This window comes from Nyctereutes procyonoides, unplaced genomic scaffold (genome assembly GCF_905146905.1).
Source record: "Nyctereutes procyonoides isolate TBG_1078 unplaced genomic scaffold, NYPRO_anot_genome, whole genome shotgun sequence".
Classification (NCBI taxonomy): Eukaryota; Metazoa; Chordata; class Mammalia; order Carnivora; family Canidae; genus Nyctereutes; species Nyctereutes procyonoides.
The window spans coordinates 62,014,330-62,033,797 of record NW_026575052.1 but is presented as its reverse complement, the minus strand read 5'-3'; the positions used below and the strand labels follow the sequence as shown (position 1 = coordinate 62,033,797).

At 44.8% G+C, this 19,468-nt stretch overlaps 1 protein-coding gene across 3 annotated transcripts in view; it reads right to left on the bottom strand.

Annotated features, from left to right (window-relative positions):
• CAMK1D (calcium/calmodulin dependent protein kinase ID) overlaps positions 1-19,468 on the bottom strand; it is a 433,233-nt gene that overhangs the window by 62,552 nt on the left and 351,213 nt on the right. For all 3 annotated transcript variants that reach the window (XM_055331921.1, XM_055331920.1, XM_055331922.1), the window contains one exon: positions 4,760-4,898. In XM_055331921.1, the coding sequence (XP_055187896.1) occupies positions 4,760-4,898 (139 nt within the window). The remainder of the gene's footprint in view (positions 1-4,759; positions 4,899-19,468) is intronic.

Sequence of the window (19,468 nt, the reverse complement as noted above, 5' to 3'; positions counted from 1 at the left end):
GGGTGTTAAAATCCATGGAAGGGGTGGGGGTGGGATTCTGAGGTGCAACCACTGCTGTGAGGAAATCCTGGGAACTGCTCAAGACACCCTTTGTGAAGAAACCGTAGTCAGGCCACTCTGAGCCCTCTTTTTTTTTTTTATTTTTTTTTTATAGGAGTTCAATTTGCCAACATATAGCACAACACCCAGTGCTCATCCCGCCCAGTGCCCCCCTCAGTGCCCGTCACCCAATCACCACAACCCCCTGCCCACCTCCCCTTCCACTATTCCTTGTTCATCTCCCAGAGTTAGGTGTCTCTCATGTTTTGTCACCCTCACTGATATCTTCACTCATTTTCTCTCCTTCCCCTTTATTCCCTTTCACTAAGCCCTCTTCTTAACGGGGCCTCCATCCTGGCCTTCTGTGTCCTTCCTGTCTTGCTGGGCTTGCACAGTCCAGTCTTAGCAAGAGTACTGCTAAGTCAGGTAGAGAGAATCCCTCACCCTTGATATCTGGCCAAGCTGGTCACCTCTCACCTTGGATATTGTTCAAAAACATTTATTCAGACACTTGGTAAAGACAGTCGGCAGACTTAATTCGGGGGGGGGGGGCACTGCAGTGGGGTTCTACAGTAGGAGAGGAAGAGTGGGCTCATGTCCTAATGCAACAAAGACAAGTGGAGACCTATACCCAGGAGCAGGAGGAGGGTCAGTGGATGGGAAATCACTAAGAGAGAATATCATGAGTGGGAGGATTGGGGCTACACCGATCTCAGAGGATCCTTTTGAGGGCAGGCCAGGGTGGGCGGATACGGAGGGTGGAAGATAAGGAATCTGTTCAGACACTCAAGCATGGGTGATGTTCACCAACGTGACTCAGCGGGATTCTTGCTCAGCCTGGACCACATGGCCAGAGCCAACTGACTAAGGACAGAGCCCATGGAGCTTAGTCAGAAAGAAGACTCAGGAGGGGCCAAACTCAAGTTTGGTCAAGGGAGAGAGTCTGCCAATGTCTAAGTTCTTGGCCAGGCTTTTATCAAGAATCCCCCCATCCTTGATATTCTCTTTTGGCAATTTTCCATCCATGCCCCTCATTCTGCTTAATGGCTATAAACCCCCCACAGGTCCTTGAAGAATTTGGCGTTGAACCCAATTCTCTCCTCCATTGTCATACCCTTCCTGCAATAACCTTAAATAAAGTCTCCTTTATTTTAACAAGTATCAGAATAATTTCTTTTTTTTTACAGAGCTCAAAAGAAAAAAAAAATACTATCCTTCACCCCAAATCATACCCTGAGAAGGAATAACACTTAACATTCACAGTGACATGAATTCCATGGATGAAGCATGAGGGTAGAAGAAAATCAAATGTATGCTTGAGGGTGCTTTCAAGGAGTTTGAAGAGAGAAGAAAATGGGCCAGTCAATAATCAAAATAAGAACAATGCTTAGAGTGGGGATGAAATAATCTAATCAAAAGGTGTGTGGTGTGTGTGTGGTGGTGTGTGTGTGTGTGTGCACGCGCGCTCGTAGGTGCATATGTGGTTCATGATAAACAGGAAGGATCTGACCTTGGGGGTGGAGAGGACTTTTAAGTTTCTGATTTTTAATTTTTCTATCCCAAGCAAGGATTGCGAAGCCAGTGGCCTCATGCTCCTCAACAAGGCTGCATCTAGGCAAGAGATTGCCATGGAGACAAATATCCCCCTTACACATTCTTCCTCCAGGGGATACATTTGGGTCATAAAGCCCTCTTTTTGCGGGATGATTACCAAGGAGGGTTAAAGCCACTGGTCATTCACAACTTAGATCATTACTTGTCCGCAAGCATCTTCTGACTTAGTGAAGATATAGCTTTTCCTTGAGGGGAGTGGGGGGGAACAGGAAAGTGGGAGAGAAGACAGGTTCCAGAGTAGTCTGGAGGGAGGCTCCCAGTTGGCAATAGGAGGGCTCAATCAGGCAGACAGCCTGGCGCGGGTGGGGGGATCCAGCAAATCTGCCTGGGGTCACAAGAGGCCCAGGATTCACCTGAAAAAACCTTGTTCCTTTGATGACATCTTTGCAAGAAAACGGATGGCTAACTGGGGAGTTGGAAGGTCAATGCCAACCCTTTAATAGTTTATATAACAAGCTTTTAAAACGTCTGAATCAACACTTCCTATTAAGTTAATGTTATACATAAACACACTCCTAATCCAGTGATTCTCAACTGGGGCAATTTGGCACCCCAGGAAGGCACTTAGCAATGTCTTTGGCTGTGTCGAAACTGCAGGAGTGGTACCGGCATCTAGTGGGTAGAGGTCAGAGATGTTGCTCAACATCCTACAATGCACAGGACAGCCCCCCACCCCCCACAAAGAACATAGGACTGAGAAGCCCTATCCTGATGTGAGGGGGCAGTACTGGACATTTCCCACATTTTGAAAAAAGGACAACTGGGATGCCTGGGTGGCTCAGTGAAGCATCTGACTTTGGCTCGGGTCATGATCCCAAGGTCCCGGGATCAAGCCCCATGTAGGGCTCCTGCTCAGCGGGGAGTCTGCTTCTCTCTGCCTTCCTGCCCCTCTCTGCACTTGTGCTCTCTCTCTCAAATAAATATATAAAATCTTTTAAAGAGAGAGAGAAACACAGAGAAAGATAAAAGGGCAACTGATTGTCTCCAGTAGGCCCCTGGGGCAAGAAGACACAAGACCACCTTTCTGGAGGACGGAGGGGGTATATTCGCATGTGAGGGTGCCACAGTATCCCAGATGGTGCCCTAATCTTCAATGAACCTGATCATGTTCTCTATTGCTCTGACCTGGATCATCTAGTTTGTTTTCATTTTCTAAGATGTTTATGAAAATTTAATAACTCAATCCCAACTGCTGCCATGTAGATCAAATTCCTCTGTGACTCTGAAAAGCAGTGACAAGAGGTCCCAACGTGGCACTGTTCTTTCCACAGCGATAAGCCTGGTAGTCTCACAGTTGCAGAGGCTGGGAGCTGCAAGTGCTTCTCTGAAAGTGCTATGTGGGCGTAAAAAGCAGTCTCTCCTGTGCAGCCCATTTGCCTTTCGAAAGGGGAATAAACAGTGCCCCTCTAGAAATGGTATCTGCGTAGGAATGATTTCTATGAAGTACAAACAACCCAGCCTATCCCGTCACACCCCCATGGTCAGTTCCCACACTAACTTGTTCAGAGAGCTGCCTGCCTCCTCTGTTCTGGAAGCAAGGAATCGGCCTTTGGTGAGGGCACTGCTGCCTGGCAGAGAGAGGCTAAGTGGGCTTAGCACTTGAAAGGGCCTCGAGGTTCTGAAGATTAATGCTCACAGCCCATTTTAGCTGTCAAGAAGCCTGCCAGGGGCAAAGGCTGTAAGGACTCCATCAACATTTCCAAATACCCTTGTCCAGCAGTTTTACAAGAATATTCCCAGGGTAACACCAGCATCACCTGTAAACCCCTTAGAAATGTGAGTTCCTGGGCCCTGCTGCAGACCTACAGATTCCGAACCTCTGGGCTAGGGCCAGCCTGATTGAACAAGTGCTCCAGACAATTCCATGTAGGCTAACATTTGGAAGCTACTACCCCAGCTCCTGGAAAATGCCACTGGGAAGAAGAGGAGAGAACTTCGAGTGAGACCTTATGAAAAGAAAAGCTATATTGTTTATTCACACCCAGTATTTAAAAATGGGCAGATGCTGAAATTCTGTTTTAAAAAATGCTTATGGTGGGCAGCCTGGGTGGCTCAGTGGTTTAGTGCTGCCTTCAGCTCAGGGTGTGGTCCTGGGACCGGGGATCGAGTCCCACATCGGGCTCCCTGCATGAAGCCTGCTTCTCCCTCTGCCTGGGTCTCTGCCTCTCTCTCCGTGTGTCTCTCATGAATAGACAAAATCTTTAAAAAAAAATGCTTATGGTTTGTTCTTTACATCGGTTTAGACTTCACATAGTCATGCAGAGCATGGCTCCAGTACGATATAATCCCTGTGTTTATGATGTGAGTCGCATGTATGTGGGCTGGGGTGAAGCTTCTGTCCTGACTGGTGCAGTGAGCTCTGGGGTCTATACCTGTGGCCACTGTAGCATGAAGCCACATTACAGCCTTGAGTTAACAATGTTGCTTGTTACTGTTCCTCCAACCAATATGTTCACCACCTGCACTTGGTAGCATATGATTGATATCTACCCTTCGGTATCTATACTGACCAGGAAGGGATGTAATGCCAAGCTGCGTAATGAAGGCTCCGATCCATTAGTGCTATTGGGTGAAGGGTCAGTATGCCAACTCTTCATCAAGAAAAGATCAGATTATAACCAACAGGACACTGGGGGAAGGCTGCGATTGTAGGGCATTTCTTTCTTTCTGCATAACCTTCCATTTTTCCTCTTCTGTCATGCCTTCTATAGACTTGTTCCATTTCTTTCATGCAGTGTGGTGCTAAAATGGGGTTGGACCTGTGGGAAGGCTGTGTAGAATTGCACTGGGAGAAGGCTTTTCGTGGCCAATATATCCTGAACAAAACTACCTTTCAGGTAGGCTGAAAGCAATACACAACCTACCTCCCTGTGGCCCTTTGGCTGCACGTGATTATAAAATCTCCCAAATGATGGCTGGCCCCACTGATCTTTATCTTTCTTTGGGTCCCAAAGGTCCTGACAACTAACAGTACACAAATGCCCCCATTCATGCCAGCCATATATCCATCCAGGCAACCTCATCCGTCTTCTGAGGTTGATCCTCTAGGACAGGTGCATTGTGGGTGGGAGAGTGGTAGGAGGACGTTGCTAAGTGACGGCCTTACCTTGAGGTCCCTGTGGACAATGCCCATTCTGTGGAGATAGTAGACAGCATCCAAGACCTGGCGGATCAGAGTGCTGGCATCTTTCTCTGTGTAAAATCCTTTCTCCACTATCCGATCAAATAGTTCTCCACCAGATACACTATTTAAAAAAAAAAAAAAGAACAAATAAGAAATTTGAGAGGACCTGTGGAATTGTTCAGGGGAAGCCATCAATAAGAGATTTCAGTCTGACAAAAAACCAAATTTTATCTCCAAAATAAATTCATTTTCAGATTTAAGTTTTGCCCCATCTTTTCCACAGACACTATGCCAGGGAAGTGTTTCTGTCATGATGGTATAATTATCTGGAATGAAATGAAGGGAATAAAAATAAACCAGGACTCATGGACTAGCCAGGCTTGAGAAGTCTCCTCTGGCCTTTGCTTCCATCCCACTATGACAATGTAAAGTCAGAACAACTTTCCAGAATATTGGCATCATAAGATATAAGGAGATGATGGATAGGATGCTTCTTCTGCATAAGCGAGGTCTGCAAGGTCTTCAAGGTCTTCAAGGTCTGGAGGGGTAGAGAGCATGGGAGGAGCAGCGCTGTGGGCAAAGAATAGCCAACATGATGTTTGGGTTCTTGACCAAATTCTGCTCCTAACATGGTGGGGGCACGGGCATTCCTTGAATCTCTGGACCCCAGTTTTTTATCTGTAAAATAAGGGGATCTCTGAGGCATGAGAACCTGAAAGCCAATTGCAATTTACAAAAAAAGAAAGAATGACACCCCATTATACTGTTTTATACTGTTTTTGGTGACAATGTTAAGTTAAATTTTAATTTGCTTTGAATTTCATACTGCACTAGATATTTTCTTGGTATTTATTATATTTATTGCCTTGGTTGGCAAAGTTCAAAAAGCCCTGGTGGACAGGCCCTCTAGCCCCTTTCAGCTCCGATATTTGGTGCTGCTCTGAGTTGAACAAAGTAACAGAGCTGTACAATTCTGCCTAGGAACAATTCAACCCTTAGCCTTCAAATTTGTAGAATTTATACTTCTCAAAGAAAAACAGTGCTTCGTTCAGATAATTAAGCCATCTTGGAAATTAGCTTCGAGGGATATATTAACATTATTCTCTTGCATAAAAAGAAACGATTTCCAAGACCAAAATGAAGACGATTTATTTGAGACACTAAAATCTTAAAGCAGTTTCACAAACAACTTTTACAGCTGTAATAGATATAGTAAAAGACATGCCCTGGCAGTAACACACACACACACAAACACACTCAGAGCTCTGATTCATTTTCTGCAAGTCACAGCAATTAATGTGCAATATCTGATCCATCAAAACCCTCCTTTTAAAAAAACCAATAAAGAAAACCAATTGTGGCTATAAAACGCCAAGGTGTTTGAGTTTCTCCCATTACCGAGCATCATTCTAAGCGATGTTGTGCTTGGATAATGTCTTGTTTCCCAAGCAAACTGAACAATCAAGACAAGAAAAGGAAAGACGCTCTGAAGAAATAAGAAGTAATTCAGAGAGTGAAAAGAAATGGAAACATCAAGGAGAAACTACACCTTTTGATGACCAGGTTGTCTAAATGGCCCATCCTTTTTTTTTTTAATTTTTATTTATTTTATGATAGTCACAGAGAGAGAGAGAGAGAGAGAGAGAGAGAGAGGCAGAGACACAGGCAGAGGGAGAAGCAGGTTCCATGCACTGGGAGCCCGACGTGGGATTCGATCCCGGGTCTCCAGAATCGCGCCCTGGGCCAAAGGCAGGCGCCAAACCGCTGCGCCACCCAGGGATCCCAAAATGGCCCATCCTTATGTAAACCAAAATCCCAAGACATCCCCTCTCAGCAGCTCAACATCAAGCTCTCACCAGTCTTCATGTTTCTAGACCCTTCTTGCAATGAGTTTCAGTGGAAGAGCTCTGCAGACCTTGAGGGTGTACTATGGAGCATGCCCTGCTGCCAAGGCTAGGGTGACCCTGCGGGCGCTCACTTCAACTGAAGTGACCCACCTTTGCCAGATTCTCTCCCTCCTTCACAACTGATCTTTCCTGCTTCCCATTCTCTCCAAGTCCTCCTTTCTCCCATGTAATATATTAGGTATTAATAGAACATCTGCACTCTGGGCATCAGTGCAGTAAGAACTGAAGCATCAGGGGCTCCTGGGTGGCTCAGTTAAACATCTGCCCTTGGCTCAGGTCATGACCCCCATGGTCCTAGGATCAAGCTCTACGTGAGGTCCCTGCTTGATGGGGAGCCTGCTTCTCCCTTTTGCTCTGTCTGCCACTCCCTCTGCTTGTGCCCTCTCTCTTTCTCAGTCAAATAAATAAATAAATAAAATCTTAAAAAAAAAAAAGAATTGAAGCAACAGAGTCGAAGTGTAAGACACTGCTGCACCATGTTCTGTCACAGTCCCAATGCTCTGCACATTTATTTCACTTCTGAAATTTCAAATCACACCAAGGCTTTATTCTTCCGAACAGTGTTCAGAAAGTATATGGTTTCCTTAGAAACCAAGGCACAGGGGAGAAGTCTAAAAACTCACAAAAAAAAAAAAAAAACCCATAACAATACTCATAAAAATGCCTTAAAATTTGCAAATCACCATATATTTTTCAAAAATCTCCTTAAGCATACATTCCAAATGGCTACTGTTACGTACTACATGTTTGTGCCCCCTCCCATACTCATGTTGAAGCCCGAACCCCCAGGGGAGATGGGGCCTTTGGCCTCAACCTTTGGTATTTAGGTTGAGATGAGTTCGTGAAAGTGGGGCCCTCTGGCGGGATTAGTGTCCTTATACAAAGAGAAACCATTGAGTCCAGTCCAGTTCTCTCCTCTCCCTGCCCATCTCCTCCATGCCATGTGAGGACACGTTGAGGAGAAGTCATCTGTAAGTCAGGAAGAGGCCTTAAAAGGAATCACATCAGTTGGCGCCTTGGTTTTGGATAAGCCAGATTCCCGAACGGTGAGAAATAAATGTCTGTCATTTAAGCTGCCCCGTTTCTGGTATTCTGTTGTGGCAACCTGAGCTAAGACACCTACTTCTTTTGAAAACCATTTGTGAACAACCAGAATCCTAGAATCACTAATGGGGAAATAAGTTTAGAATTGTGGTGAGGGTATATCTCATTTTCAGGCCCACAGATCAGGAGTTAGGTCGGTTGGTTGGCTGTTGAGCTGACTGACTGGCTGCTTTCTTCAATCAATACCCTTTCTACAGCAAATTTCCCAAGTGCATGGTTTATAGCTCTACGTTAGAAATGGAGTTCCCCAATGGGAGCACGTCAAGCATCAGAAGGAAGTTAGAAGGGCCAGGGGTCAGGTGATTGGGGAAAAGGAGTAGAACCATCATGACAGATCAACAAATAAAAGTAACTAATGGTGGCTATGGGAGAGAGGTTCATTAGGGGAATGTGGACATAGAAAGAAACTGGCTATTGGGACTCCTGGTGGCTCAGTTGGTTACACATCCGACTCTTGGCTTCAGTTCAGGTTGTGATTTCGCAGTCATGGGCTCAGGACTCAGTGCTCAGCACAGAGTCCACTTCAGATTTTCTCTTCCTCTGTCCCTCCCCCCACCTCAAATAAATTTTTAAAAATAAAATCTTAAAAAAAGAAAGAAACTGGCTATTAAAGATTAAGGGAGAGGACAGAGATCGTGCAAAAATTCTCTACTCTTCTCATTTGACATTCATTTAGAACAACCTGTCTTTGCATCGACCTTGGGTTTGCTCAGTTTCTTATCTCCTGTGTCTATTACATTTTACTGCTATCACTGCACGTGAATTTTATATCTGCAAATATGAAATGGTTCGATGTCACAATCTCAACCAAATTTCAGTTTATTTGTAAAATTTTAAGTAGTGCAAATCTCTTCAAATGAAAAAAATCATTGTCAAGAAACATAATGTTAAAGTTGTTGGATCAAGTTCTGATTCCATCACGGCACACTGCAACATACCCTAGTCAGTGTACCATGCACCCACTGTTAGTACTGGGTACACGGAGCCATTCTTTACACGCACTTGAACTTCTCCATGCGGTTTCCATAGGTATTATACCATTGTTTTAAAAGTCACTGTTAATTATAACTTAAAATGTTTTTTAAAATCTTATAACAATATCTACACATTCGTTAAAAGACAGCACTTGGGTGGCTGTACCTGGTGGCTCAGTGGTTGAGCATCTGCCTTTGGCTCAGGTCATGATCCTGGGGTCCTGGGATAGAGTCAGGCATCAGGCTCCCCGCATGGAGCCTGCTTCTGCCTCGGCCTATGTCTCTGTCTCTCTCTTTCTCTCTCTCTCTCTGTCTTTCATGAATAAATAAATAAAATCTTAAAAAAAAAAAAAGAGAGACAGTACTTGTGGCTAATGCTGAAAAGTGGGCTCCAAAAACCTGTTCCTCTAGGAGTTAGGTATAATAAAATATGAAGAAGGTGGCAGGAAACCAGAATATGCCTCCTTGACATAAAATTTATTTTGAGTTCCAAGCAATTAAGAAGCAGTGAATGCAAGAAAAAAAGTCTCCCTCTTTTGTCTAAAGGCAAGAAATGAGTTCTCCTTTTCTTGGAGACAGACTCTATCAACCCACAGACTGCACCAGAAGAATGTGCAAACAAACCTCCTTCAACTAATCTTTTTATCTCTCTAGTCTCCTCACCATTTACTATCCCCAGCCCAAATCCCTCTGTGTTGTCAATTCTTCACAAATTTATTGTTTGTGTAAAAGGTATAAAAGCTTCCAGCTCTGATCACTCCCCCAGGTCTTCATTCTCTGAGCAAGGATCCCAAGTAACTGCCAAACTTCATTAACATGTGTCTAGTTTCTTCCCGTTTAATGGGTCTTTGTCAGTTTGACCCTAAGAACCAGCCAGGGACCCACAGACAGAGGTCAAGGAAGACTTTGTATCTCCCTAAAAAGCCAAGCAGTATAGGGCTGTGCTGTTAATTTTAGAGAGCACTCTGAGAAATATAAACAGTCATGCTGAGATAATAAAAACAAAAAAAAGCAGTGCTATAGCAAATATGCCTTGAAACTCACAAAGACCTTCACCTAACTAGGGGGTGATAATGGAAAAGAGCCGGAGACCTGGCTATGGAGCAAGGTCGCCTCTCTGTGCCCCAGAGCAAGGCTGGTTACACATGTGTTTTCTCAGAACCATCTCCCCCCATTCACATTTCATCCTAAGAGGAGGGTCCTCTTGAAATGTGCAGGATGTGAATCAGAGAGGCTACAAGTGAGGCATCTTTCATCCATGAGACCCCAAGGCCCAGATGGCAGAGGTCTGTATTTTTTCAGCCAGCCTGGAGAAAGAAAGGGCCCATCCTCTCAGTCCTTTCCTCAATGAAGTCCCAACTTGGCGGTCCCCGGGATTTCCCTCCTCCCATGCAGGGCAGTCGCCCAGCTCCCCAGCCCCCGGGCCTGTGCTCTTAATCCTCACGGCTTCCCTTGGCTTTGGCACCCACACCCCCTGCTCCCGAGGGGACTGTCTTGCCCGCTCGGGAAGGATTAAGGGTTTATTTCATGCAACCTCTAGCCTCCAAGTTTCCTCCCTTGACAAATCCTACTTTAATAATAAAAATATCTTTTTTTCTTAGAATTCAGTTTCACAATATCTTCCTGGCTCAAGCTGTTCAGAAGATTCCAAAACGCAAAGGCATGCCTCTCCACCTCATGGACCAGATAGACCAGTTTAATTTCTGGCATTCTGGTGTTGGGGGGTGGGGGTGAGGCTGATGAAGGTGCTTTGGAAAATCCCAGAAAGACACCGAGGAGGGTCCCAGGGGCAGGGCAGGAGAAGATGAGTCTGAGCTGTCTTAAAGGGGGACTGATATTTAGTCAAGTGGACAAAAAGTGCAGGGGGTAGGCCGACACCAGTAATTTGAATTGTCATGAAAGGAGTCTTTTGGTGAACTGAATATCCTTAGGGAAGTATAGTCAGTGAAAGAAGTGTTGACGGCATGCCTTTTATAAGCCCAACATTCCGCAGGCAGTGCTAGCCTGTAAAGAAGCCCAAGTTGACAATTCAGACTACTAGCAAGCAAGGACTTGCCAAGCCATGACCCCAGCTCAGTACCACAGGACATCGCAGAGGGGAGACATCAGTGAGGAGAGGACACTGCCTGCAGGACAGTTCCTAACTTCCCTTTTGCCTCCAGAGTCCAGCACAATGCTAACAGAAAGACGATTCCTGAAGGCAGGGGTCACGCGTCTTCTAATGAAGGTCTGCCATTGCCATCCTGGAGGCCTACTGATTTCAGATTCCCGGTCCTGTAGCCTTCCTGCCACCCTCAGAAGTGCTCACAAGAGCAAACCCATTCCTCCAAATCCACGCTGGCCAGCTCTGCAGTGCGCACTAATTTTCCACCCACCCAGGCAGCAACTTCCATTGCATTCCGTGGGGCCTCAGGGATTCCTTGGAATTGTCTTCTCTCCCGGTTTCCAACTACACCCCTTCGGTTCCCAGCTGGCTGCCCCTCAAGGAGGGCCAGGGAAAGTGTGGTAATAGCCAAAACCATGGATAAGAAACAACTAAGGCATTTTAATTTTGTATGGGAAACTTGCTTGCTGAGACCCTCATAAAGAAATTCTACTTTTGTATTACTCATGAGAAAAGGGTCAAAGGATTTGTTGAGAAATTATTAGCATGTTCAAGTTTTCAAGAGAAAATAACTCATCTGTTCTAAGTCCAAGCACCTGCTCACGTTTCAAAAAAAAAAAAAAAGATAATTACAAATCATTTTTAGTTTTTGGTATTCCAAGGGGGCAAAGCATATCTCATTCTTATTGAATCCTCAGTATCTATAACTGTTGTATTCCAGTGGGAAATGCAGAAAAAGAAAAGACATAAATCAACAAATGAAGAAATGTAAACCACTCAGAGTCCAAAATGCTGTGCAGAGAACTGAAACAAGCTGCATGGTGTCACCACTTTTGAGTGGGCTCCAGGATGGCCCCTCTAGACGACAGGAAAGAGCCGGCCAAGTGTCCATGGAGGGGAAGAGTGTCTGGGTAAAGGGGTGAGACAATCCTAAGATCCTCAGGACAGCAAAGGTCTTACAGAATTTGGGGACCAGAAAGAATGTCAGAGTGAATGGAATCTGCTGGGCAATGGGTAGAATGGAAGGCCCAGATCACATGGAGCTGCTTGTTACAGATTGAATGTTTTGAGCTCTCCTGCCCATTGATTCAAATGTTGAAACCTAATCACCAATGGGATGGTACTTGGGGGTGGGGTTTGTGGGAGGTAATAGGCCATGAGGGCAGAGCCCACACCAATGGGATTAGTGCCCTTATGAGACACCCCAGAGGGCTAGCTTGCCCTATTTTTGCCAGATGAGGATCCAACAAGAAGTTGGCAATCTACAACCTAGAATGGGGCTTTCACTAGCACCCGGCTGTGCTGGCACTCTGATCTGGGACTTCCAGGCTCCAGAGACTTTGAGACATAAATTTCTGTTGTTTACGAGCCACCTGTCTATGGCACTTTGTACTGGCAGCCCAAATGGACTAGGGCACCATGCAAACTAATGTTCCAACTGTGGTGTGTTTATTCTGTTTGGTAAGAAATCATTAGAAGGATTTCAGTTGAGGGACAGGTGAAATTATTTTTTTGTTTTTAATGATCACGCTGGCTGCTCTGTGGAGAATGGGTTGTAGAGGCAAGAGTGGAAGCAGGCAGATCACCGAGGAGTTACTGCAGCCTTCCAGGTGAGAGAGGAGAGTGGCTCAGCCTGGGGAACACTGGAAATCGAGGTGGACACACGTGGGGTATGTTTTGGAGACACAGTAGGTAAGATTCACTGATGAGGTTGACATGGGCATGTAGGAAGGAGAAGAATCAAGGATGCCTCCTGATTTTTTACTTGAAAAACACCCGGGGGTAGTGCCATTATTTGAAAAGGGGATCTTGGTGAAAGAACAGATTTGGAAGGGTAAAAACAGCTGAGGCAGCACTGAACTTCCTATAACAATGGAATGTTCTCTACCTACAATGTCCAACCTGGCAGCCACGAGCTACAGGAGGCTGTTGTGCATTTGAAATATGTTAGCACTTTAATTAATGTAAGCAGCCACATGGCCCTACCACATTGGATAGCTCAGACCTAGAGCCTTGGGTAGGATATGTGAAATCTGAGGTGCCTTTTGGATGAAGATATCAAGCAACAGCCGTGGGTATAAGTCTGAAGTTCAAGGACAAGATCAGGGCTAATGTTTAGAATTAGCAAGTCATCCATATGGGGATGGTCCCCAGAGCCAAGAAGCTAGACGTGACTGACCACTGAGAGAGTGCAGCTGGATAAGAGAAAGACGTCTGGGGGTAGCTCGGGTGGCTCAGTGGTTTAGCACCTGCCTTTAGCCCAGGGTGTAATCCTGGAGACCGGGGATCGAGTCCCACATCAGGCTCCCTGCATGGAGCCTGCTTCTCCCTCTGCCTGTGTCTCTGCCTCTCTCTCTCTCTGGGTCTCTCATGAATAAATAAATAAAGTCTTAAAAAAAAAAGATGCCTGACTCCTGGGAATGCCAATACACAGATAAAGAAGAGCCAGCAAAGGACCAGAGGTAGGAAGCAAAGGAGGAGAGTGCGGTACCATGGAAATCAAGGAGGGTCTGAGAGGTCAAGCATCATGAGGACAGAGAAACATCCATTGTACTGGGCAAGACGAAGCCCAGAACAGGAGGCAGAGAGCTGGGAGTCACTGACATATGAGACTGCATCTAGACTGTGGGGCTGGAGATGTCTGAGGACACAGAGAAGAGATGGGTACCCAGGACTGAGCTCTCTGAGTTTCATTCTTCTCCTCTGTAAAAGGGGTAATTATATTTGCTTTAAGAATTAAAGCAAATGAAGGCAAGGGAAGTCCCTAGGTAGACTCCCGGCATTCCTCACTGTTCTGTGAAAGTCCATGCCTTCTCTCCTCCCACTGAGGACCTTGGGCAGGTGCAAACCACTGACAAGGCATCTGCGAGAGGGCTGCTAGGAACAGAACTGCCCCCAGAGGACGGTGGCACAGAGCCTTTGGTTCTCTAGACAGGAGAGCCCCTGAATTTCTCTGCTCCCCACAGACACAAGGGGGATTTTGGAAAATATCCATGCCCTTTATTAGGATGGAGATTTGTGAAAATTTCAGCCTTATTACATAATCTCACAGTTTTGTATTGTGACTTCGTCTGCATTAATTAGTTATCTTTTTTTTTTAATTTTTCTTTCTATGACCTTAATAATGAGGATTTAAGGGGGGTGGTGGTGGTCAGAATGCTATCAACCTAGTATGGCCTATTTCCTGAAATGTTCTACGTTAAACATGCCACTGCCCCACATAGTGACCCTCTGAAAGAACATGCACAGCAAGCGCTTTGTATGAACAAACAATCTTGAACGTTTTAAATACAATTTTGAGAAAAGTTCTGCAAAGAACCATTACACACTGGCTTTCCAGAATTAGTCTCAATTAGAAAGATTTTACTTGGCAACACATTGTACTGTTATGATTTTTCTAATATTAGAGCAGCTTTGCATTCCTTGAGCAGATAACAACTGGAAGAGGCATGAAACGGCTCTGGAATAGGTCTAGGAATATGGCTTGGTTACAGATAGTCCATAAATTATAACTCCCATGTAGGGAGTTGCCACTGGGCTGTAAGCACATCTTTGTCTATCTTGGGTAATGGGCTGTGTTCAAAACTGATAGAGAGCAACCGCATACTTTCATGCGTGCTCAGAGATTCAGACTCTGAAGGCAACTGGCTAAGGCTCTACTTTTACAATAAGCTTAAAAACTGCATTTTTTATTTTTTATTTTTTTGGTTGAAATATATCTATAAATTTTTTATTGGTGTTCAATTTGCCAACATATAGAATAACACCCAGTGCTCATTTTAAATTCTTCTCTGTCCAGTTTTAATTAAGTTCGCTATATGTATTTATATTAGTTCTAGTGTTTCTTGGCTAAAGGGGGTCTCTTCCGAAAAATCTTCCAGTAGATGTGTGGGAGAGCGTATGTATTTAGGGAACTGGAGAAAGATCTAACACTGCTCTCAAAAGAGCAAAAACAAAATAAAAATGGCCTGCCTACTGTTTAGGCTTGCAAAATGCTCAATGCTTTTGCTGATTAAGTCCGTGGACCTCCCAAGTTTACTTCCTATCAATAGCCCTGACCAAGGGCATGGTCACAGCTGCCCACTGCAGGGTTCCCTGGCTCCAAGCCACCTCTGTACCTGTTGAACCCTCAGATAATTTCTGAATCTGATTCCTGCTCATTGTTGGGGTTGTAGCTTGAACGTCACTACTTCAGTAAAGCCTCTTCTGTTCCCCAGACTAAATTAGTTGCCCCCCCACCGCCAGTCAATACATTCTCTTAATGCCTCCATTTCTACACAACACTCACCTGTTAGAGTTAATTATTGGTATATTCATCTGTGTAATGCACTGTCCTCCTACCCTGCCCCGACCTATCCCAGACTGTGAACTCCATGTAGGCAGAGGCAAGGTCAGCCTTTTTGCTGCTTTTACCCAGGGCCTAGCATGGTACCTGCACAGACAAAAAGCTAACAAACTATTTGCTGAATAAAGAAAGATGTTGCACAAGAAATGCATAGTGAGTGTGGTCTGGGTCTTGCTGGGCATGGCATCGTTTAGCAATCATGCACACTGCCAAAGAATGTGCCACAGAGCACCAAACAAAAGAGACCCAAACAGGCTGCAAAACAAAAGCAGGTAAGCCATGGAGATTGTTGTCATTTGTACATCTTGACGGCTAAGTATTTTAAAGCACCCCCTTGTAACTGTACGAATACACATTATATGTCCACTGAAATGTTTTCTTCAATTAATGTGCTCTTTTAGGAGGAAGGTAATAAAACAAAGCAAGTGCCAGACATTCCAGGTAAACCAGCCGCTATACTTGCTCTTTCACTCTGCTCAAACTGCGACGAGTTGAGGATGTAACAAAACCTCCACTCAGGGCTATGTTGCCAGCAGCTCCTAGAACATATTTCCTAGGTGTCCTAGTCCCCATATTGGGCTAAGTAATGCTTGCTGGTGCATTTCTTCTTTTTTTCTTTCTAGCACCCACACATTGACCTTCCCCACTTAGCATAGAGGGGAAATAAGATGCAACATGACATTGAATGTGATCCTTACATGTTCAGAGACAACAGGTAACAACCTCTAAAACCATATTATGTTTGTGTCTAACATGAGCCTTCATATAAAAAATTGGCAAAGGTTTCTTCCAAGTTGACAAGGCCCTTAAGAATGCACACCACTGTGGGTGGCTCAGTGGCTGAGCATCTGCCTTTGGCTCAGGTCACGATCCCAAGGCGTTGGGATCGAGTCTCTGCAAGGAGCCTGCTTCTCCCTCTGCCTATGTCTCTGCCTCTCCCTGTGTGTCTCTCATGAATAAATAAATAAAATCTTTAAAAAAAAAAAGAATGCATGCCACTAACCTCAAAGAGTGAACGGCAACCTTGTGAAAATTACCATCCTGAAATTTGAGTGATAATTTAGAATTACTGTCTCCTGGAAGCTGTGCACAAAACTTAGGAGCGGCTGTTGGGCAAAGTCTGTTGGTCATGGTATGAGTCACCGATAAGACCCCTAGTTCATACTTTTACAATGAAACTGTCTCTCTGTAAACACAGATTATTAAATAAGAGTGTAAAAAACCCCTTGAGTGACAATCAATAGAGAAAAAGAAGTCATGGAAATAATCTGAATCCCTATAGCCCAAACTTTGTTTTTTATCAATCACCATTAAGGAACATCAGGCCTTGCCCAACCATGTCCATTGGCAACAGGAGTTTGGGGACATGGCACAGTGAAGAGCCCCTCCTGACGGGCTGTGTAAGTAGCTGCTATCCTACTGATGAAAGAGTCACTCTGGTCTGCCAATGATCCCCAAACCAGAGGCCTGGAGCAACTCTCAGTGGCTTTTCAGATTCCAAAAAGGAAGCTCTTGCCAAAAATGCTTTTCTTCCCTCCTTGAGTTTTTTGTTTGTTTTTTAAAAGATTTTATTTATTTATTTGAGAGAGTGTGAATCAGCATGCACAAGTTGGGGAATAGACAAGAGAGAGGGAAAAGCAGACTCCCCGTGGGCCTGCTGAGCAGGGAACCCGATGTGGGGCTTGAGCCCAGGACTCTGGGATCATGACCTGAGCCAAAGGAGAACTCTGAGCCCTGCCTGCCTGGTCCCTCTTCCAACACCAAGCATGTCTCTAGCACCCAAGGCCTGAGCCTCACAGGAGTTTCATGCATAATTCCCCTTCTTTCTTCCTGATATTCTAAGCACAGAATGGGTCTTCATACTTCAGTTTGACAAAAGGACTTTGACAGAAATATTTCTTATTCAAGATTTTTCTGAAAGACACACTATGTATGCTTGCTTTTGAACCATTTAAAAATATATATATGTTTTTAACAAATAACAACTGGAAAAGTTTAAATATAATGAGCTGTGAGGGGTGAAGAGTGGAGTAGTGCCGGCCAAACTAGACACCAGGATAGTTCCTTAGCTTCTCTTCTTTGTATCTCTGACTGGGGCTGATACGGTTCACTTGTGTTTCAACTCTATGGGAACACAGGATGCCCTATTCTGTGTGTGTCTGTGAGGGTGGGGGCTTGGGGGCAAGACTAACATATGAATAGGTAGACTGGGTAAAGCAGATTGCTCTCCCCAATATGGGTGGGCCCTATCCAATCAGTTGAAGGCCTGGATAGAACACAAGGGCTGAGGAGGAGGGAACTCCTTCTGCCTGAGGGCTTTAAAGCTGAGACATCTGTTTTTCCTTGCCTTTGCACTTGAGCCAAAACATCAGGTCTTTCTGAGTCTTGAGCTTATTGGTCTTTGGATGAGAACCACATCATCAGCAGTCCTGCATCTCCAGCTTGCTGACTCACCTGGCAGATCTTGGGACTTGTCAGCCTCTCTAAAATTGTAAGCCAGTTTCTTACAATAAACTCTTTATATGTATTTTATATAGAGGTGTATGTGTGTGTGTGTGTGTGTGTGTGTATTCATCAAATATATTTATATTCATATAAAATATATAAAACATGTGTACACACACCCTATTGGCTCTGTTTGTCTAGGGAGCCTTAACTAATGCATGACAAGTACAGGGACTTTCAGCTTCCAAGTTTCTGAAGCTTCTAGAACTCCTTGGTTCAACCCCAACCCCAATTAATGGCATCATCTATGGTATTCAGGAAAATATCTGGCCTCCAAGACGTGGGTTCCTTTGAGGCCATCTGGTTAGGCCCTTTGTTCTGCTGATGAGTAAAGGGGGCCCTGGCTACAGTGTGATTCACCCACGGTCACACAGTTCTCAATGGCAGGGCCTCCTGGCTTTGCCTGGTGTTGCCTCCTGTGAAAGGCCACTTTTCTCTGCAACCCTAGTCACTACTCTAGAAAAGAAACCAGAGGGATCCCTGGGTGGCGCAGTGGTGTGGCACCTGCCTTTGGCCCAGGGCGCGATCCTGGAGACCCCGGATCGAATCCCACGTCGGGCTCCCGGTGCATGGAGCCTGCTTCTCCCTCTGCCTATGTCTCTGCCTCTCTCTCTCTCTCTCTCTCTCTGACTATCATAAATAAATAAAAAAAAATAGAAAAGAAACCAGAGAGTAGAAACAACAATGTAGCAGAAGAAGAGGAGATGAAGAAGACTGGAACAGAAGAGGCAGCAAAGAACACAAAAAGAGGAAGTCGTTTCAGGAGCTGTCTATTCAGAAACCATTGTGTCGCCCCCCCCCAACACAGACCCCCCTCCCCAAAAAACTTTCTCTGTAATGAAATGGGAGTGTACAACATGGGAAATTCATATTTATAAATAATTCATCTACTACTCCAAATCCTCCCACGATTTCTGGCAAGCTCTTCTAAGGTACTTCAGCCTCAAGCAGACAGATCTAAGACTCAGTAAATTGTGTTTTTACTTTTACAGGTAATTGTAGGCACCCAGCCAAATACTAAATGTCCCTTTGATGACAAAAACCCTCCAAGGCCAACTACAGCCTAACATGCTGTCCAAGTGCCAAAGGGGCCCTGGGACATACTTTCAACAAAGTCACTATCCTTAATTCACAGTTTTCTAGAAGAAAGTTCTTATACCACCCTTTCTTATATCTGGAAAAAAAACACACAAACCTCACCCCCCCCCCCCCATATATGGCAATACTTAAAAAACTTACAAAAACCACCTGGGGCAGGGACACTTTCTTCAGTGAGACCGACCACAATGATTTACCTTTCCCATTCTCTTTAGCACATTCTGTTTCTAGTGTTTCAGTTCAGGACGTGTGTTTACATGGACATTTATTTGAAATTAGCCATGAGCTTTGACACTCTGGCTGTTATAAAATAGAGCAGGCTCTGTTTAATGAGTGAGACCAGAACAGGCATCCTCATGGTCCTGCAAGCGACAGGGTTCTCCACACCAGCGGCCACCAAACCCCCTCACCAAACACAGAACTGAGGGCCCCAAACACAGAACTCATGTTTCTAGCATTCACCTTTCTTCACTGTCAGAGTCTTTTAAAGTGTGCCCTTCCACTTTATGCATCCTTGGATGGCTATAATTTAAAAACAAAGCAAAACGAAAAAGCAGAAATGACAAATGTCTGTGGGAATGTAGTTAAACTGGAATCCTCCCATATTGCTAGTGGGAGTGTAAAATGGTGCAACCCCTCTGGGGAAAACAGTAT